Below are 26,131 nucleotides of genomic sequence, written 5' to 3'. Positions count from 1 at the left end.
GCTTAACTGACTGAGCCACCCAGGCACCCCTAAACATCCAACTCTTGATTTCAGCTCAGGTCATGATCTCAAGATCCTGAGAATGAACCCACCATTGGGACCCTCAGCATGGAATCTGAGAATCTCTCTCTCCATCCTGCCTATGTCCCTATCCCATCTCACATGGGCTTACAGGTCTTACCCCCGCGCCTCCCTCTCTCAGTAAATAAAAAAAATTTTTCTTAAATTTTCAGATATGGGAGTCTCTTATCTCAAATTATTCTTATTATTCTTGTTTCTCTCAAGGCATATATTCCAACATTATAATTGAAATATAAAGACATAGGAACATAATGTCTGACAATTCACCATTTAAAAAAAAAAAGGGTTTATGCCACAAGAACAGAAACTTGACAATTCTTATCTCAACCAGAAAGCACAATTAAAAAAAAAAAAGTTTTTTTAATCAAATATGTTAAACCCAAGAGAAAAACCTTGAAAACCTTGTAGAATTATATACTGGCTTCAGTGTCAGCCTTCCCATGGAATGTGTTTGTGTAAGCTCATGTACTAACTTCCTGAACAAAGCAGGTATCTATAATAAACAAAACACTTCACATGTGAAATCACTGGGGAAAAAAACATTCTCTATTGCACTTCCAATATCCCAGAATACTGTATTATATATCCAGCTTAAGAAAATTTAAAGAAATCATTTTCCCATGATTTCCAATTTCACAAGGTGAGCATTTTCTTAGCAATCCTTTTTTTTTTAAAGATTTTATTTATTTGACACAGAGAGAAAGAGAAAGAGAACACAAGCAGAGGGAGTGGGATAGGGAGAAGCAGGCTTCCATCCCAGGATCATGACCTAAGCCGAGGGCAGAGGGCAGACACTTAACAACTGAGCCACTCAGGCACCCCTTCCTTAGCAATCTTAAGTTAGCAAAGTCAGCAAAGCAAGCACTTACTGAAAAAAATTTATTATTATTAACATTTATCAAATGTTATTATTAACATTATTATTAACATTTATCAAATGTTAAAGATCTTAAAACATATGCCACTTTTTTAAAAAGTCAAAGAAAAAGGCACTAAGAGGTTTAAAAATAAGGCTTTGGATTTTAAACCTTTCAAAACCTTCTTTCTCTTATAAATCATATAGTGTTTCCTTAATGACATTAGAACATGACACTAATTTATATAATTCCATGTAAGCCCCATATGTTGACTGGAAAGATGAACCTCAAGTAGCCAAACATTTTTACAGTAGTAAAATTTTAGGATAAACCATATGAAATTGTCAAAATTCAACCATTCCTGACTTACAAGAAAGAAACTATCATACTGAACATTAAATAAATGACTGAAGAGACTCGATAAAAAGCTCCCTCCTGTATCTTTTTTGTTCTAAATCCATTAGTGATGACCAAATCAAAGTCGCCTTTCCCTTCTTAAAAGAGAAAGGGTTCTTAGAGGTACAAAAGAACAAGAGTTGAGAGTCTGGCACAAAACTAACAACACCCTATGAATATAGTGTAATGTATCAGAGAATAACATTCAAGTCAAAAACTGGAACTGGTTCTCGGTTTCCCAACCTTCAGCCTGTGTAACCTTGGAAAGCTTAGTAAGTATTCATAGAGCTTAGAAGAGGCCCTCAAGAAACTTATGTCAAACTCAGATAATTTTTTTAAACAGCCAGTTGGGGGTGCTAGGTGGCTCATTCAGTTAAGCATCTGCCTTCAGCTCAGGTCATGATCCAGAAGTCCTCTGACTGAGCACTGGGTAGGGCTCCCTGCTTGGGGGGGCGGAGGGGGGGGGTCTGTCCCTTCCCCTCTGCCTCTACCCACCTCAACCCACTTCACGCCCACCTCTGGCTCCTGCACATGTAAGTACCCACTCTCTCTCTCAAATAAATAAAATCTTAAAATTTTAAAAAGCCAGTTATAGCTTATACATGTTAGTGCTATACAAGTGTCAACTGTTATTTAATGCTATATGGTATGTGACTGACAGAAACAATGGCTGATGACTTAAGTTAATATACTAAAATATACTGTGCAATGAATTTGTCTAGAGAAAAGTATCAAGTTAGATTAAAAACCTAAATACTGGGGGCGCCTGGGTGGCTCAGTGGGTTAAGCCGCTGCCTTCGGCTCAGGTCATGATCTCGGAGTCCTGGGATCGAGCCCCGCATCAGGCTCTCTGCTCAGCAGGGAGCCTGCTTCCTCCTCTCTCTCTGCCTGCCTCTCTGCCTGCTTGTGATCTCTCTGTCAAATAAATGAATAAAATCTTTAAAAAAAAAAAAAAAAAAAAAACCTAAATACTCCTGGGGAGCCTGGGTGGCTCGGTTGGTTAAGCGTTTGGCTCTTGATTTCAGCTCAGGTCATAATCTCAGTGTGGTGGGATGGAGCCCCACACATCAGGCTACACACTCAGCAGGGAGTTGGCTTGGGATTCTCTGTCCCACTCTTCCTCTGCCCCTCCCTAACATGCACACCCCTCACCCTCTCTAAAATAAATAAAGCTTAAAAAAACAAAACAAAACAAAACAACAAAAAAATACTCCTTAAAACAAAAAAGACTACACCTGTAGAAATACAGAAAAAAGTATCCTGAAGGCCACACCAAAAACTTAGCAGACTAGAATAAAATAAACTTCATGGGAAAAGCGATTAAATAGACTTTTTAACTGTCCAGGAGAAAGCACCACAGATAAAAAATTATCCATAAAATACAAAGATTTCCTACATCAAAATCCACATAAACAAAACCACACAAAATTCATAGAACAAAGGGCTTACAGCCAATAAATTAATTTAAAAGATGCTCCATATCACTAGTGATAAAGGAAATATTAACACTGAACACATGAGCTTTCCTGTTACCAGGTTTATAAAACTTTACAACTTAATAATAACCCAGGCCAGTCAATCTATGAGGAAACAAACACCTTCATGTATTAGCAAAAGTATGAAGTAGTAAATCAAAATACACTTTTGGAGGACAAAATTGTATGTTCTGGTACCATCAAAATTTTAAATATATATGCCTCCAATTTAGCAAGTGAACCACTTAGATTCCATACAATCAGAAAAGCGGTTTACTTAAGGACATTACTCTGGGTTTATTTTTTGGCAACAGCAAAAAATCTGCCAGTAATTTTAATTTCTAATTATGATACATCTGTACTAAAAAAAAATGATGGGGTGGTTAGAAAGAATCAAGTAAATCTGTTATGTGCAGCATGAAAATGTCTATTATATCCCAACTGACTGAATACAGAAATCACAAATATATAACATATTCCCAATTTAACTTTAAACTCTTTAAAAATGCAAAGAAAAATACAATTCTCGTAAATGAGATTTAAGCTAGAGTGTACAGACAAGCATATCTACACTAAGACGGAAGTTCGTTTTTTATTTTATATAATACTGTATCATTTCATTTTTTACATTAAACTTTATTACAATTTAAAGGGGGAGGAGAGGGCGCCTGGGTGGCTCAGTGGGTTAAGCCTCTGCCTTCGGCTCAGGTCATGATCTCAGGATCCTGGGATCGAGTCCCGCATCGGGCTCTCTGCTCGGCAGGGAGCCTGCTTCCTCCTCTCTCTCTCTCTCTGCCTGCCTCTCTGCCTACTTGTGATCTCTCTCTGCCAAATAAATATAATCTTTTAAAAATAATAATAATAATAAAATAAAGGGGGAGGAGATTAAAAAGAGAACTACCCTAAATACTCAGTAATCACACCACTGGGTATTTACGCAAAGAATACAGAAACACTAATTCAAAGGGATATATGCACCTCTATGTTTACTGCAGGATTATTTACAATAGCCAAACTATGGAAGCAGCCCTAGTGTGCATCAACTGATGAATGGACAAAGATGTGGGGTGTGTGTGTATACACACAGATACAAACACAACAGAATATTACTGAGCCATTAAAAAGAATAAAGTCTTGCCATTTGCAACGACATGGATGGAGCTAGACAGGACAATGTTCAGCAAAATAAGCAAGTTAAAGAAAGGCAAATGCCGTATGATTTCACTCATATGTGGAATTTAAGAAATAAAGCAAAGGGGGAAAAAAAAAAAAGACAAACCAAAGCACAAACTTGTAAGTATAGAGAACAGAAGGAGAAATGGGTATGGGAATGGGTGAAAGAGGTTAAGGAGACTCTGAGTACACTTACCTTGATAAGCCCTGAGTAACACATATAAACTACACAATCACTATATTGTATACGTAAAACTAAACACTGCATGTTAACTACACTAGAATTAAATTTTTAAAAATTTTAAAAAAGAGTAAGGAGTTTCAATAATTTAAAATCTATGGGTGGCAAGATTGATTTTAAAATTCATGTGAATTTTCAAATTTTTCAAAAGTGGAAAAAATGACATTTTAATTTCAGATAATGATTCTCATAATTTAAGGAGCAAACTTCACCAAAATGGAACCATAAAAGACAATGTAAAAGAAAACACTCTGCAATCATCAATTTCCAAATCATTCCATCTCTTACACCAATATTTTGTATACAGCTGGGGAGGCAGGCAAAAAAGATGGTCCAGGAACTTCTTAGTCTGAGACAGGGGAAAGCACAATATAACAACATCACAAGCACACCACCAAGTTTTTCCTTTAATCTGAGCCTTGACACTATCATTATCTGAAATATTTAAAAACTATGAAAAGCACTAGTCTCACAACTAACCACCACACATTTCTAATTCCAGAACATTTCCAAAACGAAGTCATTCCTTGCCTAACCCGACTCATAACAAGAATTCCAGAAGAAAAAACTTTTGAAACAGATATAAATTTTTACCCCTCCCTACAAAAAGATGTTGATTAGAAAAGGATTCATTGTTGAGAAAAACATTTTCACTGGAGTCTAAAGTCCAAGTGAACAAGTACAGTAGTAATCAGCAGCATCACCGCTACAATTCACAGTACCCACCAGTAGCCTATTTCACACTCCTTAATTTACTGAAAACACTTCGCCACTTTGTTTCCCTGTGTCTTCCCATACCATCTATGATACTTCCCTAAAAGACACAAATACACATCACACCTAGACTACAGTTACAGGGCTCCTTAGAAAGAAGTCCTTAGTTTCCACTTTTGGTGGATATGAACTATAAAAGAAAAAAACACAATTAAGTCGTAACAAACTTTGATTCAGCAAAAGCAAAAGGGTTCCTAGTGAATTTAGAGCAAGTAATTAAAATCTAGGCCAAATTTCAGAATGGAAAGAATTTAGGCTAACAGGAATTAAAAGTGCCACCATTCTTTGGGTTCCTAGCACATTAACATCTACGATTAATAGGAACTCGAAATTTACCATTGGAATTTACAAAAAGTAAAAAACATACCTAAATGAGTTCATATGCCAAGACTCAGAACCCTGTCTGGCACAGAATACATACTGCTAAGTGCTTATAAAAACATTTAAGACAGATTATTTCATCTGTTTAAGTGTTCCTATACCTCCAGATCCCCAACCCAACCCTACATAAACTAGAAAAACATATTTAGCATATTAGAGCACCTTGAAGGAATTATATCAATTTCTAGAAAATCACAAGTTTCCTATTTCCAACAGACTCACAACACCTCTATTTGACAGTTACTTCCATGTTTCATTTCACATAACATCAGGCATATTTAACAACATTAACATATTGAAAATAGACATCCAAACTCTACTAGTGTGAAAAAAGCAACATACAAAGAAGTAGTACTATATGATCTCACTTTTATTTTTAAAAGTAGGGGACAGCCTGTGACTGACTGACAAATACAGTGAATAGTGGTTTTTTCTTCTCATGTAATTCCTATTTAGTCCTTTTTGTTTTTCTGTACTTTTAAAATCTTCTGGACATTTCTAAAGTATACAACAAGGCTGTATACATATTACCATATTTCACATTTTTATGCATCAACTATATTAATGATCACAATAAAGGATAATTATTAATATATTATAAAGATACTAAGAAAAAAAGTACAAGAAAAGTTTTAAAGTAATTAGCAAAAAGGAAAACAGCAACCAACACCACATAGCTCTCTGTGCCATATTCTATATAAACCAATTCAAATACACTATCATTCTTAACTCCCAAATTATTATTTTCATGGTAAAGAAACTTGACCAAGGACACAAAGCTAAAAATGTTAAAGCTAAGACATGAATCCCAACTGACTCCAAAACTCAAGCCCTGCTATATATATTACACAGCCAATTAACAGTAGAAAGACCAGCGAAACTATCAGGTAAACAGATTTTCCTAAAAGTATATTTATTTAAAACACACACAAAAAAAAACAAAATACATACCTCTACTTCATCTCCTTCACTAATTTCTTTTTTTATGTCAGGTGGTGGTGGTAATCTAACTTCATTAAATGGAACCTGGCGTTCTGGCTGCCAGCTGAAAGATCAGGAAAGGAATTAACCATTTTGAAACAGATTATTCGAAAAGCCCCTAATATGTCAGCTGTAATCTATGCTTAGTGGTGTATATTTGAATTAATCATTTAGCTTTCCCTAATGAAAAGCAAGCTTCATTCATATTATATTTTTCCAAGTAATTAGTCTGTTAAAATTTTTGCATGACTCTTGATGAAGTTCATAAATTAACATCATTAATACTAATTGTGTATAACTGTCCAAATTACTCATCCTAAAGTAACAGTACATACAGTTTTCTAAAAATGAAGTAGGCTAAGTTCATAGTAAAAATTTAGACTTGAAATAATGTCACCTCTACATTGTCAATAAACAGCAGTGCAACCAACTTACTTCAAACAATCTTACAAGTATATGACTTCTCAAAGGAACAGAATTTCAGAGCTTACAGAATATTAACTTCGTAATTCATGTGCACATGTTCACAAAAATGCAGAAAATTACTGTTATTTTACATAACTGAATTTCAAGATTTAATTTTCTTACACAGAATTTACTTTTCTGCAATGAATATACATGTTAATATCAAAACTTGGGAAAAGCTGACTTCTATATTTATAGCAAATATGACCAAATTAAAACAAACTTAGCTATTGCTTAACTAACATTTTTTGTGACATACTGTATAAACCGCGTTGATAAAATTAAAAATTCCTCCCTATTCTAATAATATTCATATGCCTGGGAGGTACACTAGCACAGAAAATGTCAAATAAATTCCTATGGCTTCCAACTGAAGATGTTGTGCAAAACAGGAAACAAGACTTTTGAATGCTTTCTTTTCACCATTACAATCTAAATGGCAGCTGCTCAAAGACAGGAATCATCCCAACACATGTTTCTACACGCAAAGCAGCTGGGCGGATCTCTCTTCAGGCCATTCCAGAATCAGCTTAAAAGTGAAAGTTGAAGACATCCTTTGACCTTCAATTATACAGTGCTCCTTTACAACTCCTCCGAACCAAGCCCAACATACTTTCGCATTTACTTGGGAAAGAGAGGATTAGGAGCAGGGGAATGGGCAGGATCCCCGCTGAGTAGGAACCCCCCCCCCACACCCAATGTGGGCTCAAACCCAAGGACTCCAGGGTCATGACCTGAGCCAAAGGCAGCTGCTTAACTGAATGAGCTTAAGCGAATGAGCCACCAGGGTGCCCATCTTTCACATTTTTTAAACAAGACCTAGGCCCTACAACAACTATAAAACTGATACTCCTAATTATTATCAAGTTTAAATTAAAGGCGGCCAAATACAAACCAACAGCCATTTGGAAAGCCTTCGACATCATCGTTTCAACATTCTGGGATTTTAAGAATTATGCGTAATATAATCCCATTTATGCCATCTGATTTTTGCAAAAAATACTAATTCATGTTCACATTATGTTTTTACAAAAAAAAGTCATGAAAAAAGTAACAAGTACACCCTGGGAAGAAAAAGAGGTGAAAAGTTATCGAAACTAGAACTACCTGAACTCATAAGATGATCAAACAAAGACTCCCACCCAAAAGCAAAATAATTTTTCACTGGCAATCAGAACACCCAGAAGCAAACACGAATTTAGCACAACCAATCTTTAAGATCTCTATCGATCAAAAAATGACTTACTTGTTCTCAAAAACAACTGTGAGGGAGTCTTCATGAACATCTTTGATAAATCCCTGCAAAAAACAAAAACATTATCAAAAGCATGTCAATATCCAGTTAAACATTACATTAGGGGTACCTCGCTGGCCTGGTCAGTAGAACATGCAACTTCTGATCCCAAGGTTGTGAGTTCATGCCCCACTTTAGAGAGAGCACTTAAAAAAAAATTACATTAATTGCAAAAGCCTATATTACAAACACGGAACACTGAAAAGAACACAAAGCTTGAATTAGGCAGATGTGGGTTTGATTTCCATCTCCATCATAATGAGCTATACAACCTCACAAGTTACTTAGCCTCTTTGAATCTGTTTCTACATAGTGTCACCTACCCTGGTATTAGGAAAAAAATCAGTGTATGTCCCTGAAACATCATAGGTATTAGTCTATACTCAAAGTAAGCAAGGCTGTCTTTAGGACCGTGACTAGGAGTTCATGCTCTTATAATCAGGCTACTAAGGTTCATATCCCAAATTCTAGCATTTACACATTCTTGGGCATAACTTTAACTTAATGGTTCATTACAGCATCATACCTTATGGAATTACAAAAACTATGAGATTTAATGTTCACAATACTACTTGGTGAAATTACAAATAGAAATACTATACTCCGACATTAATAAAAAGCATATTACATTTTGAATACTAAACTACCATTAATTTAATTTTATTTTTCCTACCAAGTTCCCTTCCACCTTCACTTAAGAACAAAAAACAAAACAAAACAAAAAAACTATAATAAGTACACTGCCTCAAAGCCATTTTGGAATGAATGTAAAGATTTGTAATAAAATTCAGTGATCATTTTCTATTCTTAAAATTAATTTTGAAACCAGTATTTTTTTTAATTTTATTTTTTATAAACATATATTTTTATCCCCAGGGGTACAGGTCTGTGAATCACCAGGTTTACACACTTCACAGCACTCACCATAGCACATACCCTCCCCAATATCCATAACCCCACCCCCCCTCTCCCAAACACCCTCCCCCCATCAACCCTCAGTTTGTTTTGTGCGATTAAGTCACTTATGGTTTGTCTCCCTCCCAATTCCATCTTGTTTCATTTACTCTTCTCCTACCCCCTTAACCCCCCATGTTGCATCTCCTCTCCCTCATATCAGGGAGATCATATGATAGTTGTCTTTCTCTGATTGACTTATTTCGCTAACCATGATACCCTCTAGTTCCATCCACGTCATCGCAAAAGGCAAGATTTCATTTCTTTTGAAGGCTACATAGTATTCCATTGTGTATATATACCACATCTTCTTTATCCATTTGTCTGTTGATGGACATCTAGGTTCTTTCCATAGTTTGGCTATTGTAGACATTGCTGCTATAAACATTCGGGTGCACGTGCCCCTTCCGATCACTACGTTTGTATCTTTAGGGTAAATACCCAGCAGTGCAATTGCTGGGTCACAGGGTAGTTCTATTTTCAACATTTTGAGGAACCTCCATGCTGTTTTCCAGAGTGGTTGCACCAGCTTGCATTCCCACCAACAGTGTAGGAGGGTTCCCCTTTCTCCGCATCCTCGCCAGCATCTGTCATTTCCTGACTTAATTTTAGCCATTCTGACTGGTGTGAGGTGATATCTCATTGTGGTTTTGATTTGTATTTCCCTGATGCCGAGTGATATGGAGCACTTTTTCATGTGTCTGTTGGCCATCTGGATGTCTTTTTTTTTTTTTTTTTTTAATTTATTTGACAGAGATCACAGGTAGGCAGAGAGGCAGGCAGAGAGAGAGGAAGGAAAGCAGGCTCCTTGCTGAGCAGAGAGCCCAATGTGGGGCTCGATCCCAGGACCCTGGGATCATGACCCGAGCCGAAAGCAGAGGCTTTTAACCCACTGAGCCACCCAGGGGCCCCATCTGGATGTCTTCTTTGCAGAAATGTCTGTTCATGTCCTCTGCCCATTTCTTGATTGGATTATTTGTTCTTTGGGTGTTGAGTTTGCTAAGTTCTTTATAGATTTTGGACACTAGCCCTTTATCTGATATGTCATTTGCAAATATCTTCTCCCATTCTGTCAGTTGTCTTTTGGTTTTGTTCACTGTTTCCTTTGCTGTGCAAAAGCTTTTGATCTTGATAAAATCCCAAAAGTTCATTATTGCCCTTGCTTCCCTTGCCTTTGGTGATGTTCCTAGGAAGATGTTGCTGCGGCTGAGGTCGAAGAGGTTGCTGCCTGTGTTCTCCTCGAGGATTTTGATGGATTCCTTTCTCACATTGAGATCCTTCATCCATTTTGAGTCTATTTTCGTGTGTGGTGTAAGGAAATGATCCAATTTCATTTTTCTGCATGTGGCTGTCCAATTTTCCCAACACCATTTATTGAAGAGGCTGTCTTTTTTCCATTGGACATCCTTTCCTGCTTTGTCGAAGATGAGTTGACCATAGAGTTGAGGGTCCATTTCTGGGCTCTCTATTCTGTTCCATTGATCTATGTGTCTGTTTTTGTGCCAGTACCATGCTGTCTTGATGATGACAGCTTTGTAATAGAGCTTGAAGTCCGGAATTGTGATGCCACCAACTTTGGCTTTCTTTTTCAATATTCCTTTGGCTATTCGAGGTCTTTTCTGGTTCCATATAAATTTTAGGATTATTTGTTCCATTTCTTTGAAAAAAATGGATGGTACTTTGATAGGAATTGCATTAAATGTGTAGATTGCTTTAGGTAGCATAGACATTTTCACAATATTTATTCTTCCAATCCAGGAGCATGGAACATTTTTCCATTTCTTTGTGTCTTCCTCAATTTCTTTCATGAGTACTTTATAGTTTTCTGAGTATAGATTCTTAGTCTCTTTGGTTAGGTTTATTCCTAGGTGTCTTAAAGTTTTGGGTGCAATTGTAAATGGGATGGACTCCTTAATTTCTCTTTCTTCTGTCTTGCTGTTGGTGTAGAGAAATGCAACTGATTTCTGTGCATTGATTTTATATCCTGACACTTTACCGAATTCCTGTACAGGTTCTAGCAGTTTTGGAGTGGAGTCTTTTGGGTTTTCCACATATAGTATCATATCGTCTGCAAAGAGTGATAGTTTGACTTCTTCTTTGCCGATTTGGATGCCTTTAATTTCCTTTTGTTGTCTGATTGCTGAGGCTAGGACTTCTAGTACTATGTTGAATAGCAGTGGTGATAACGGACATCCCTGTCGTGTTCCTGACCTTAGCGGAAAAGCTTTCAGTTTTTCTCCATTGAGAATGATGTTTGCGGTGGGTTTTTCATAGATGGCTTTGATAATATTGAGGTATGTGCCCTCTATCCCTACACTTTGAAGAGTTTTGATCAGGAAGGGATGCTGTACTTTGTCAAATGCTTTTTCAGCATCTATGGAGAGTATCATATGGTTCTTGTTCTTTCTTTTATTAATGTGTTGTATCACATTGATTGATTTGCGGATGTTGAACCAACCTTGCAGCCCTGGAATAAATCCCACTTGGTCGTGGTGAATAATCCTTTTAATGTACTGTTGAATCCTATTGGCTAGTATTTTGGCGAGAATTTTTGCATCTGTGTTCATCAAGGATATTGGTCTGTAGTTCTCTTTTTTGATGGGATCCTTGTCTGGTTTTGGGATCAAGGTGATGCTGGCCTCATAAAATGAGTTTGGAAGTTTTCCTTCTATTGCTATTTTTTGGAACAGTTTCAGGAGAATAGGAATTAGTTCTTCTTTAAATGTTTGGTAGAATTCCCCCGGGAAGCCGTCTGGCCCTGGGCTTTTGTTTGTTTGGAGATTTTTGATGACTGTTTCAATCTCCTTACTGGTTATGGGTCTGTTCAGGCTTTCTATTTCTTCCTGGTTCAGTTGTGGTAGTTTATATGTCTCTAGGAATGCGTCCATTTCTTCCAGATTGTCAAATTTGTTGGCATAGAGTTGCTCATAGTATGTTCTTATAATTGTGTGTATTTCTTTGGTGTTAGTTGTGATCTCTCCTCTTTCATTCATGATTTTATTTATTTGGGTCCTTTCTCTTTTTGATAAGTCTGGCCAGGGGTTTATCAATCTTATTAATTCTTTCAAAGAACCAGCTCCTAGTTTCGTTGATTTGTTTTATTGTTTTTTGGTTTCTATTTCATTGATTTCTGCTCTAATCTTTATGATTTCTCTTCTCCTGCTGGGTTTAGGGTTTCTTTCTTGTTCTTTCTCCAGCTCCTTTAGGTGTAGGGTTAGGTTGTGTACCTGAGACCTTTCTTGTTTCTTGAGAAAGGCTTGTACCGCTATATATTTTCCTCTCAGGACTGCCTTTGTTGTGTCCCACAGATTTTGAACCGTGGTGTTTTCATTATCATGTTTCCATAATTTTTTTCAATTCTTCTTTAATTTCCTGGTTGACCCATTCATTCTTTAGAAGGATGCTGTTTAGTCTCCATGTATTTGGGTTCTTTCCAAATTTCCTCTTGTGATTGAGTTCTAGCTTTAGAGCATTGTGGTCTGAAAATATGCAGAGAATGATCCCAATCTTTTGATACCGGTTGAGACTTGATTTAGGACCAAGAATGTGATCTATTCTGGAGAATGTTCCATGTGCTCTAGAGAAAAATGTGTATTCTGTTGCTTTGGGATGAAATGTTCTGAATATATCTGTGACGTCCATCTGGTCCAGTGTGTCATTTAAGGCCTTTATTTCCTTGTTGATCTTTTGCTTGGATGATCTGTCCATTTCAGTGAGGGGAATGTTAAAGTCCCCTACTATTATTGTATTATTGTCGATGTGTTTCTTTGATTTTGTTATTAATTGGTTTATATAGTTGGCTGCTCCCACGTTAGGGGCATAGATATTTAAAATTGTTAGATCTTCTTGATGGACATTTCCTTTGAGTATGATATAGTGTCCTTCCTCATCTCTTATTATAGTCTTTGGCTTAAAATCTAATTGATCTGATATAAGGATTGACACTCCTGCTTTCTTCTGATGTCCATTAGCATGGTAAATTCTTTTCCACCCCCTCACTTTAAACCTGGAGGTGTCTTCGGGTGTAAGATGAGTTTCTTGTAGGCAACATATAGATGGGTTTTGTTTTTTTATCCATTCTGATACCCTGTGTCTTTTGATTGCACATTTAGCCCATTAACATTCAGGGTAAGTATTGAGAGATATGAATTTAGTGCCATTGTATTGCCTGTAAGGTGACTGTTATTGTATATTGTCTCTGTTTCTTTCTGATCTACTACTTTTAGGGTCTCTCTTTGCTTAGAGGACCCCTTTCAATATTTCCTGTAGAGCTGGTTTGGTATTTGCAAATTCTTTCAGTTTTTGTTTGTCCTGGAAGCTTTTAATCTCTCCTTCGATTTTCAATGATAGCCTAGCTGGATATAGTATTCTTGGCTGCATGTTTTTCTCATTTAGTACTCTGAATATATCATGCCAGCTCTTTCTGGCCTGCCAGGTCTCTGTGGATAAGTCTGCTGCCAATCTAATATTTTTACCATTGTACGTTACAGACTTCTTTTCCTGGGCTGCTTTCAGGATCTTTTCTTTGTCACTAAGACTTGTAAGTTTTACTATTAGGTGACGGGGTGTGGACCTATTCTTATTGATTTTGAGGGGGGTTCTCTGAACGTCCTGGATTTTGATGCTTGTTCCCTTTGCCATATTGGGGAAATTCTCTCCAATAATTCTCTCCAACATACCTTCTGCTCCCCTCTCTGTTTCCTCTTCTTCTGGAATCCCAATTATTCTAATGTTGTTTCATCTTATGGTGTCACTTATCTCTCAAATTCTCCCCTCGTGGTCCAGTAGCTGTTTGTCCCTCTTTTGCTCAGCTTCTTTATTCTCTGTCATTTGGTCTTCTATATCGCTAATTCTTTCTTCTGCCTCATTTATCCTAGCAGTGAGAGCCTCCATTTTTGATTGCACCTCATTAATAGCTTTTTTGATTTCAACTTGGTTAGATTTTAGTTCTTTTATTTCTCCAGAAAGGGCTTTTATATCTCCCGAGAGGGTTGCTTTAATATCTTCCATGCCTTTTTCAAGCCCGGCTAGAACCTTGAGAATCCTCATTCTGAACTCTATATCTGACATATTACCAACGTCTGTATTGATTAGGTCCCTAGCCTTTGGTACTGCTTCTTGTTCTTTTTTTCGTTGTGAATTTTTCCGCCTTGTCATTTTGTCCAGATAAGAGTATATGAAGGAACAAGTAAAATACTAAAAGGGGGGCAACAACCCCAGGAAAATATGCTTTAGCCAAATCAGAAGAGATCCCAAATCGTGAGGGAGGAGAAAAAGGGGTTCAGAAAGAAAAAGAAAAAAAGAAAGAAACTATTAAAAAAAGAAAGCCGATAAAGAAAAAATATAAAAAGGAAAAATATATATATATATATATTAGATAAACTATTTAAAAAGCCTTAAAAAAGAAAACGGTAAAAGTTAAAAAAATTTAGCAGAAGAAGAGATAAATAAATTGAAAAAGAAAAAAAAATTAAATTAACTGCAAGGCTAAAGAATCATGGGGAGAAAGCCATGAGTTCCGTGCTTTGCTTTCTTCTCCTCTGGAATTCCGCCGCTCTCCTTGGTATTGAAACTGCACTCCTTGGTAGGTGAACTTGGTCCTGGCTGGGTTTCTCGTTGATCTTCTGGGGGAGGGGCCTGTTGTAGTGATTCTCAAGCGTCTTTGCCCCAGGCGGAGTTGCACCGCCCTTACCTGGGGCCGGGCTGAGTAATCTGCTCATGTTTGCTGGGTTTGCTTTTGGGAGCTTTTGTTCACTGAGTGCTTTCCGTAGAGTTCTGGAAGACGGGAATGAAGATGGCGGCCTCCCGGTCTCCAGCCCGGAGTAGCCGAGAGCCCGGGGCCCCACTCCTCAGTGCGCCTTCAGAAAACAGCGCCCAATGACTCCCGTCACCCTGGCCTCCGGCCACGCTCCGAGCTGATCAAGCCTGCGACCGGTTCAAGGCAACCCCGAGCTGAGAGCTCACTCCTCGGCTCTGTCTGTAGCCGGCCTCCCTGTTCCAATACCGGTAAGCTCTGCGACACTCAGACACCCCCGATCCTTCTGTGACCCTGTGGGACCTGAGGCCGCGCTGACCCCGCCTGAGCTTCACCCCAGTTAAGCCTCTGGAGCGATGTCCCTCAGCGGAACAGACTTTTAAAAGTCCTGATTTTGTGCTCCGTCGCTCCGCCGCTCGCCGGGAGCCGCCCCCCCCCCCCCCCCCCCCCCCCGTGGTCTATCCTCCAGTCGCTTTGGATTCACTCCTCCGCCAGTCCTACCTTTCAGATAGTGGTTGATTTTCTGTTTCTAGAATTGCTGTTCTTCTTCTCTTAAATCTCCCGTTGGATTTGTAGGTGTTTGCAATCTTTAGATAAACTATTTAGCTGATCTCCCGCTACCTGAAGTAGTCTCAGCCTGCTACTTCAAAACCAGTATTTTTAATCTATCTTCATTTGATTGATACAGCTGAAGCAAACTGTTAAGTTCTGACATTCAAGAAAGAGCAAAGGACTTGGGTGTAGAGTAACTTCAAATACTTGCTCTGCCACTGTGTAACCTTGGAAGTGCAGTCCACATAGCACTTGTATGATTACAGCTGACATTAAGTGACCCTTTATATTACTGTCAAGAAGACAACCTTAGTCAAATCCTACACACTCTGAGCCACAAGGTATTCGCAGTAAATAACTTTCCAAGACATCTTTATCACACTAGACCCCATAATATCACTAAGAACTAGCTAAATAAACATACTTGCAGTACCTGGTTAAAACAAGGCAGGGATGAACATTTTCAGGCACCTCATCTTCCTGTCCAAAAGTCAATTTAGTAATACTAAAGGAACTTTGAGGCATAAACCAACAATGACAATAAAGAGAAAAGAAAAAATTGCAACAAAACTTCAGAAATTCAGAAAACAGAAATATCAGTAATTTTAAAAACAAAGCAATTATTAATATCGAAATGATTACTCTATGTCAGACATTATTCTAAGCAAACAGCAAACCAAAAACTGAAACAAACGTGCAGTGAAAAGAGCTGAAAAGTAAGATCACTACTACTACCCCAGAAAATTTAAAGATAAAAACTCTTGAAAAACTCTTGAATAGATGTGGCTAAATATAACATCATTTTCCTTCATAATATAGATCCACCAATCACAAAACGTAGGTAACTAATAAATCTAAAGTCACTGCATTCTTCTCACATTTGCTACTCAATTGCATGATCTTGTATTTGGCCCTGATCTCACTCCAGCTTCAAACGTCTATCACCTGCTTTAGTTGTATGCTATGGGACATTTCAATGCAAATATCCTCATGTGAGGCTAAACAGGGGATACAATCCTTCCGATAGTGCTATAGCAGTTCCTGCCATGCAATTTCAGACAATTTTTTATTCCTCTTTCTTCCCCAAAGGTAAAAATTAAGAGCTGCCATTCCAGTTCTGATTATCCGACCATGTTATAATAATGAGTGCCTGACGAATTTCTCTATTCCTAGTAGGTTCAACCACAATCACTTTCTGCAATGATTCTGATCAGTACTTTAACAGTTATGTTACCAGCAAATCTATCTCTATTAATACCCTTAACATTTGTAAGGAATATTTCCGAAACAGAATTTCCAAGTTCATGAATATGAAGTAAAACATACCTTACCACCAGAGGTTAGTCCTCTTCAGCTTTCATTAAAATTTTCTACTCCTTCACAAACAACTTTCAGAGTCTAGAATGTTTCACCAAGAAATTTTTGCCATTTCTGTATAATTTACAAAATGAGTTCCTTCAAGTCAGAGCTCTAAGCCACTGGGAAATTCTACCCTTCATTATAACAGAAACCTATTTTTCTACCTAAATGTCAACATTTATTCAACTCTTTCCAACCCATCCCCACTTTACTTCCACCACCACCATCAGCTTTGTTTGGGTGCACATTTTCCAAAAACTTTAAGAAAAAATACAACTCTAGAAACATACTCAAATTACTAATATCCTTCATGTTTAAGATTAAAGAGATTAGGAATGAACTCTTAGCAAAAATGCTCTAATCCCCAAATCCTAGATTCTAGGGATAATGTGCTTCTAATGGCCAGATCTCTATGAAATTGTGTCCATCTGACGCAGGACTCAGATATCACTTCTCATCGTTATTTCTGTATGCTCGGAAGTCACCAAAATGATGATACTAGATCCCTATACACTCAAGCCCCAAAACAGCACGGTAAGGCATTGCCAAAATCTTTTGAGTCAGGGGACAGTAAATAACAATGGTCATATTTGTCTGCACAAGACAATAGCAGGCCTTATGATTTTATGTCTCCACAACTTCTGTACCTCCTTGTGTTCTAATCCAACCTTTGGGATTCTGTCTCTTCACAGTCACCATTCATCTTGCCCAGGACCTGTATTTCTCAGAACAAAATCTTTTACATTTCTTTTTCCTCTTCCCACATATATTCAAACATGCAAATTCCAAAACATCATTATAAAATGGTCCTTTGTATGTTTATATGTGAAATTCTTAACTACAAAGTATCATCAATAAGCAACAAGGCAGTGTAACACACCAAAAATGTGATCAAAATATCTTTAGAAGTTGTCCATAACAAAGTAACAAATAGAACGTTACATAGTAAAAACCTAGGAATGTCACAAACTGTGTGAAATGAAAGTAAGGGAGGAAATAAAGAGAACAGCAAAAATCCCTAAGCTGAGTAAGTACTATTTGAAGAACTGATTTTTTTTCAAAATACAGCCTTAAAAACAGTTTATTTTAACTTAATAACTCAAGGTACCAAGTTGTGTTCTTTTGTTGGTGGTAGTGGTTTTTTGATGACAGAGAACACTATGGCTGAGAAACAGGTTTTCAGCTTGATGAGGGCAGTCTTGGAGAGAAAAAATCCTATTGGTTAAGCAGAAAAACATGGTATGAATTATTTCAGGAATTGAAAGACCAAGATTATAAATATAGCAATAAATAAGGACAATAATCAGGGACCCTGTCTACAGGAAAGTTACCAGATTCTAAAAATAAAATTTCTATGGGGCACATGGCTGGTTCAATCAGTAGAGCATGGGATTCTTGGACCTCAGGACTGTGAGTTCAAGCCCCACATTGGGCAGAAAGCTTACTTTAAAAAAAAAAAAAAATTCATTTACAGACCTTCCAGAGCCCTCATTTTAGTGAAAGGAAAGCTAAAACCACATGTATCTACATAACCCCCAAATTCACCACCTAGGAGGCTATAAAAATGCTGAATTTAAACACTCATCTCTCTGAGCTCTTCTCAGTAACTCTTTTTCAATCAGATGATAAAGTGCTTTTCCTGATTTGTACTTTTAAATTCCAAAAGGCTAATTTTAGTAGCAATACTAATTCGAAGAAATAAAAAGGGTTTTTAGGAAAGATGCTTTTAAGACAAAGTTCTTGGGGGGGGGAGCTCAATATACACTTCACAACTGGAAAGGCAAGATATATTACCCAAAAGAGGCTCAAAATAAAACAAAATTTTAGTGTTTAAAACCAATTTATCAAAACCCTTGCTTGAACTGTGATTTACAAATCCAAGAAGATGCATGAATCCTTTCAAGAGAACTTAACCACTGAATCACTAAGAACACACCTTAGTCCAGAACAATTCCTTTGACTGCAAGGTAACTGTCCTTTCAAATAAATTCAGCCATTTCTTTAAATTTCTCAAAAATCCACTAATAACCTCCTATAATTGCAACTCATTACATCACAAAATTTACATTCCTTATCAAAAGGAAAACGAACTAAAACACCTTAATACTCAGCACACCACCCAGACACCAGACAACTTGAATCCTCGTTTTAAACTAAGGTTTTAGACTGGAAACCCAGATCCAAAACCTAAGATTTAGGCCCTGAAAATTCTTTTTTTAAGATTTTATTTCTTTGGAGAGGGAAAGAGGGAAGGGGACAGGAAGAAGGAGACTCCCTGCGGAGCAGGGAGCCTGAGGTGGGACTCCATCCTAGGTTGGTGGGATCATGACCTGAGTCAAAAAGCAGATGCTTAACCTACTGAGCCACCTCAAAATATTTGTCAGAAGAGTTTACTGATTGCCAACAGACTGAGCCAAAAACTGCCAGCAAGAAACCATACAATCTCCCTAAAAGGAGGGTAGTTTTTTTTGAGACGCCAGTCTCAAGTAGTAAAAGCAAAAGGATCCATCAAAAATCTCTAGTTCACACTTACTCTCCTAAGCAAAAGGTAAAAAGTTCTCACACAGCACTCCTCTTTCAAAATATTCTTATAAGATTCACTCTACCTTTAGTATTTCTATCAAAGTTTTTCTCTCTAAAGTCTTTCTAAAACTTTCTTGAAATTTTAAAATTTCATTTGATGACTTAATTACTGAAACAAACGTGACAAAAATACTGTATTTCTAAAAATATGCGGACTAAAATAAATTCTCCATAGAGACACTGGGCTCAGTTTGTTAAATTCTGTTTCCTCTAAATGGGCTACCTATCCGTTTTCCCCAGCTGTATCAGTTACCGTTGTGAATAAAAATTATTATGAAAACCTGGGGCGCCTGGGTGGCTCAGAGGGTTAAAGCCTCTGCCTTCGGCTCAGGTCATGATCCCAGGGTCCTGGGATGGAGCCCCGCATCGGGCTCTCTCCTTGGTGGGGAGCCTGCTTCCTCCTCTCTCTCTCTGTCTGCCTCTCTGCCTACTTGTGATCTCTCTCTGTTGAGTGAATAAATAAAATCTTTTAAAAAAAAAAATTATTATGAAAACCCAAGGGGCACCTGGGTGGCACAGTTGGTTAAGCAACTGCCTTTGGCTCAAGTCATGATCCTGAAGCCCTGAGATCAAGTCCCACATTGGGCTCCCAGCTCCGTGGGGAGTCTGCTTCTCCCTCTGACCACCTTCTTTCTCTCATGCTCTCTCTTACTCTCAAATAAGTAAATCTTAAAAAAAAAAAAAAAAAAGAAAGAAAGAAAAGAAAACAACCCAAGAGAAAGGAAAAGTTACTAGCATAATTTATGCAAAATTCACCTCAGGTCCTTCCATGCACCCCTCCTCCCTCCTCCCAAGAAATGCCACTGGAGATCTCATTATCACTTGTTATCCTTTGATCAATTATCCATTTATTTACTGATTTCATCCTTTGGCCCCAGTCTACCTTCCCAGCCCAATTTGTTAGATACTAAGTCTAGTAATTTAGCATTCCTGAAATCAAGATACTTCTTACAAACGATGGCAAATCTTAGAGAACACCAGATAACCACACAGCAATCAGGGTATAAATGTCACTGTTCAAGACTGTTCAAACTTGGTTTGCTTGCAATTTTCTGTAGCACTTGACTGCAACCTCCTGACACTTCATTCAGCAAACCAATGAAGGTCAATTTTAGGAAGGATTAAGTTTTCTTACCAGAAGGTTGTTCTGTTGACACCTTCTGATAAAAATCAAGAAAGCACCAGCACCAAAACTTGCAGAGTGGATGAAAATTCTTGCAAGAAAATCCTGGAGATAATAGAGAGCTCTTTTAAAGTATGCTTACAACATCAATGCTCTCCATGGCACTGAGGAATATACTGTAAGAAGAAACACAATCACCTGAATATGAAGATATTTTCACCAATTTATTTTGCTTATATCTTCCATTTTATTCATGCAAGCATTTAAAAAGACATCTTTCAGGGACTCCTGGATGGATGGCTCAGTTGGTGGAGCATGGGACTCTTATCTCAGGGTTGTACTTCTGAGCCCAGCTGACTGTAGAGATTACTTAAAAGATCTTAAAAATAATGGTATCTTTTGATAAGTATGAAATAGCACTCAGATTAACTGACAACACTTCTTAGTGTCTCTCAGAACTAATACCACTTTAGATGAAATTATACAAGATCTTCCACTAACTTCCCAAATCTGTATAGAAAACTAACCTATTCCTTAGACTCTAAAACAATTTAAGCTCTAAAGCAATTTAAGCTGTAGAGACACCTCTGTCATTGGCTCACTTTCATACCTCAAATCAAACATGTCAAAAATCAGAATCATCTCTTGTCCTGCTTTGCACTCTACAGGTTACGATCCACTTGACAGAATAAAAATAAAATAAAATTGAATACAGCACAGTATTTTTTAACCAAGCTTCTAACAGAATACAGCCCAATCACTAAGGCATTCACAATGGGTAACGAACTAACTTCTCTTCCATGCTGAACTATACTTATAAGAATTGAGAAAATAATGCTTCTGTGTAATAATTTGAATGAGACACCCTATTATGCTGAGAAATTTAGAGGTTCCTAGCACAGATGATCGCCACTGCCTAAGTAATTTTGTAAATGTCTCAATTTGCAAAAGGAATTGAAGCTCCTTAAACTAAGGTATACCAAGACACTCAAGTGCCAAAAGTACTTAAAGCTACTCCTCTCCCCAAAAATACCATGAGAAATCTTCTTCCAGGTGCTCTTTTATCAAGCAATATAAATAATTTACAATTAAACATTTTATGTTATGTTCCTGGACTGTGTGTTCAGGTAACAGATACAGAAAGAACTCATTAGGGAAGGGGAAAAAAAAAATCTCACTATGGTAAAACAGTTTCACTGTTAAGACCGGGTCCCAGGGATGCCTGGGTGGCTCAGTTGGTTGGACGACTGCCTTCGGCTCAGGTCATGATCCTGGAGTCTCAGGATCGAATCCCGCATCGGGCTCCCGGCTCCGCGGGAGTCTGCTTCTCTCTCTGACCTTCTCCTAGCTCATGCTCTCTCTCACTGTCTCTCTCTCAAATAAATAAATAAAATCTTTTAAAAAAAAAAAAAAAAAAAAAAAAAAAAAAGACTGGGTCCCAGATCCATGACTTACTATGTGATAGGTAAAACAAGAGGGCTAAAGGCAATAAGGGAAGGATAATAAAACTCCTAACTCACTGTATTCTTGCCATAAAGCAAGTCACAATGTCCTCCTTCAAGGAGTCTCTACATTCTTTCCGGAGCACTCCAGAGACTTTCTGGAGCAATTCTCAGGAGGTTCTATCAACCCCGAAGGAGACGGAGCTTTCCTGGATGCTGGGCATCCTCCTCCTAATTCCCTCACATGCAAAAACAAAACAAAAAAACCCGGAAACAGATTTTTAAAAGATTTTTATTTATTTATTTGACAGACAAAGATCACAAGTAGGCACAGAGGCAGGCAGAGAGAGAGGAGGAAACAAGCTCCATGCTGAGCAGAAAGCCCGATGCTGGGCTTGATCCAAGGACCCTGAGATCATGACCTGAGCCGAAGGGAGAGGCTTTTTAACCCACTGAGCCACCCAGGTGCCCCCAGATTTTTTTTTTTTAATACACAGTAGTAGCACATTTGCCTAAATACTAAAAAATAATTCGTGCAGTGAAGATAAAATAAATAAAAACACAAAAAAATTTAAGAAATTCTATGTATAAAGATGACACATGCTCCATTTAACCAGGACTGGAAACCCTGGAGCCCTGATAGGGAAAAAACAGTTCACTATGTAAAAAATAAAACTTCTCTATGACCAGAGATACCAAAAAGTCGACAGGTATTAAATGAGAAAGGGCACTCAAATGAGTCCTAAGAGGTCTCAAAAGTGACAAAAGACATTCAATAGGAAACAGGCAAACAATTTATGGAAAAGCAAATCAAAATGCCCAACAAACATTAAATTCACAAGAGGGAATCTAAAATCTGCAAATGAAAGTTCCACTGAGAAAACCATTTATATCCAACCAAATGGGCCAAAATAAAAGATTACAGAACCCATTTTCTGGCAAGGATGTACAGAACAGCTTTTATATTTATTGACAGAGAAAACAGGAAGGGTTAAGCCTTTTGGAAAGTAACGTTAACATTCATTAAAGCTGAAAAAGAAAAGTTCCCTTCCACCAAGCTTCCCATTCTTTGAAACCTCTCCAATGGAAACAGGTATGTGGAATGGCAAAAAACTGAAAACAAAGTGAGTGTCTATGAACTGGGGAATGGCTGGATAGCATAACTCTTGCCATGAATTATGTAACCATTTAAAACTAAATTACAGGGCACCTGGGTAGCTCAGTAGGTTAAGCATCTGCCTTCAGCTCAGGTCATGATCCCAGAGTCCTGGGATTGAGCCCTATATCCGGCTCCCTGTTCAGCAGGGAGTCTGCTTCTGCTTCTCCCTCTCTCACTGCGCCTGCCCACCACCAACACTCTGCTCCTGCGTATGCACACTCTCAAATAAGTAAATTAAATCTTAAAAAGTTTAATTTTAAAAATATAAATAAATTACACTTCAAGGGGAAACAGCCAAAACACAATTCTATTTTATAGAGCAGTGATGAAAAAAACCTTCATGTGTATATGAATATGTACCTACGTACCATACTATTGAATGCAGAGAAATATCTAGTAGGGTGTATACCTGTCTATAAACCCTATCTGAAATGGGAGTGGGAATGAGAGAAGATTATGTGGCAAAGGGGAGCAAGGAAAAAAAGGGGAAAAATTTACAACAAAGCAACTTCATAAATACTTAAATGCCTACATGTTAAATTATACATGTGCCTACATATGCATATTCTTTAAAGAACTAAGATATATCCTAAAGCATTCTGTCAACCAGCACCACACATATACAGCACCACTCTGTTTTCTTTTTAATTTTTCCACCTCTAGGGATCTCAAATCTACACTCTAATTAACAAACTGGTTTGATGCCTACAACACCTACAAGATTTGAATTGTAATTTGATTCCAGTAACAAGCACAAATATTTAAGACTAATACTACAATCAAATTTCTTAACTTCAAGCAGTACTTTTTTTGAAGACCTACATAAATCAATCTATAAGAGGAAGTCATTTCAAATCAATGGACAAATGTTCTCCAAATAAAGTCCAGTAATTTACTGATTATGTTAGAAAAGTTATCGCATTATGGAATAAGTTCTAACACGGGAAAAAATTCCAAGTCAACCTTCAGCATTCACTAATATTGAACATTTAACTATTATGGGCTTTAAAAAATGACAATGAAGATATGAAGATTTCATAAGAATGCGTAAGTACCTACTAACACTTGTACATCAATGTTCTTGGCTTGTTAATTTCACATATCCAGCAGTTCTTGAAATGGAATTATTTAATGGTTCCACATAGCCACCTGAAACTATTACGACTTTCCAGTTGCAAAGGGCTGAAGTTACCCATAGTTCTATGTTTCTGTAAAGTTCTGTGACAACACCAAAACTCGACAGGGTCCATATATTAATAGCTAAAAAGAATTTTTCAACTGCGTAAATTAGAATCAGAAATGAAGTTAATTTTGCATGTATGCCATTATATTACCTAAAATTAAAAACAATCAGTGTGTCCCAAAGCCAAGAATGAGATATTCATCTGTTCATTCAACAAACATGTAACAAAGCCCTACTATACACTAAAGACACATACAAGCCACTGGAAATTTAAGACTTGAAAAATCCTATAATCTGAAAAATTTCATATAAAACAAAGTCACAAAATGGAAAGAAAAGTTTAACTATTGATTAATTAGCCCTGGAAGAAACGCAGAGTTACAGAAAGCCTGAGAGTCTTGATCCTGAAGAAATCAACAGGGCATGCATGCCATGTTCATCTGCCAAAATAACTATAAACTTCATCAGTTAATACTGGAAGGGACCTCTACTCATTCTCCCAAAAAGCTGGCAAAAATGCTGAGGCTAAAGTAAAGAAACAAGTTAAAACAACTGATATTTAACTAAGATTCAATGCTGTCTCAGTTTTGCCACTGCTATCGGCATCTTTAATATACGACAAATAAACTATAAAGTTGTATGTAATAAATATATATACGTTTGAATCAAGCAATCCTTTGTATTCATTTGTTCTGCTTTAATGAAGACTTGATATTAGAAAATTTAACAGATCAAAGTCTCTTACTACTAATAAACATCTGCCAGATAATATTCTAAAGCCTTTAAATATGCAATACTATGTGGCAAGATTACCCAGAGGTTGCCTCATCATAAGAATATTTGAAAAAGGGGCGCCTGAGTGCCTCAGTGGGTTAAACCCTCTGCCTTCGGCTCTGGTCATGATCTCAGGGTCCTCGGATTGAGCCCCGCATCAGGCTCTCTGCTCAGCAGGGAGCCTGCTTCCCTTCCTCTCTGCCTGCCTCTCTGCCTACTTGTGATCTGGTCAAATAAATAAATAAAATCTTTAAAAAAAAAAAGTTTCATGTACACTGACCCTGGAACAACACAGGAGATAGGGGTACCCACCCCAACATAACTAAAAATCCACATTAACATCTGGGCCCCCCAAAACTTAATACTAATAGCCTACTGTTGACCAGAAGCATTACCAATTACATAAACAACCTATCAACACTATATACAGTATTCTTCTAGTAAAGCCAGAAAAAAAATGGTAAATCATAACAAAATACATTTATACATATAAACAGATTCATGTAGTTCAAACCTATGTGTTAAATAGTCAAATGCATATGCATACACAAAAGCAATTTCAAGTATTTCCCAAATACTTTCTACAGCAAGCACTATGAGGCTAGCAACTGAGAATAGTGTTTTAAAAAACTGTCCTAGGGACACCTGGGGGGCTCAATCCTTAAGCGTTCTACCTTTGGCTCAGGTCACGATCCCAGGAATCCTGGGACTGAGCCCAAAGTCAGGCTCCTTGCTCAACCTGCTTCTCCCTCTCCCACTCCCCCTGCTGGTATCCCCTCTCTCACTCTCGGTCAAATAAATAATAAATAAAATCACTTAAAGAAGGCAAAATCATTACATTGTTAAAAAATAAATGCCTAGCATAAATTATAATTTGAAGAGGCGCCTGGGTGGCTCAGTGGGTAAGCCTCTGCCTTCAGCTCAGGTCATGATCCCAGGGTCTTGGGATCGAGCCCCGCGTCAGGCTCCCTGCTCAGCCTGCTTCCCTCTCTCTTCTCTCTCTGCCTGCCTCTCTGCCTACTTGTGATCTGTCAAAAATAAAATCCTTTAAAAAAATTATAATCTGAAGCATATACCTAGTTTTAAGATTTCTACCAGCCATATTCAATAAATAAAAAGAAAAAAAAAC

At 37.5% G+C, this 26,131-nt stretch overlaps 1 protein-coding gene across 6 annotated transcripts in view; it reads right to left on the bottom strand.

The window, feature by feature from the left end:
* FXR1 (FMR1 autosomal homolog 1) overlaps positions 1-26,131 on the bottom strand; it is a 65,670-nt gene that overhangs the window by 32,377 nt on the left and 7,162 nt on the right. For all 6 annotated transcript variants that reach the window (XM_047731221.1, XM_047731228.1, XM_047731233.1 and 3 more), the window contains exons 2-3: positions 8,071-8,123; positions 6,330-6,423 (exon numbers count right to left, since the gene is read on the bottom strand). In XM_047731221.1, the coding sequence (XP_047587177.1) occupies positions 6,330-6,423; positions 8,071-8,123 (147 nt within the window). The remainder of the gene's footprint in view (positions 1-6,329; positions 6,424-8,070; positions 8,124-26,131) is intronic.

The sequence above is a fragment of the Lutra lutra genome, chromosome 1 (genome assembly GCF_902655055.1).
Source record: "Lutra lutra chromosome 1, mLutLut1.2, whole genome shotgun sequence".
Lineage (NCBI taxonomy): Eukaryota > Metazoa > Chordata > Mammalia > Carnivora > Mustelidae > Lutra > Lutra lutra.
This window is presented reverse-complemented; position numbering and strand designations above follow the sequence as displayed.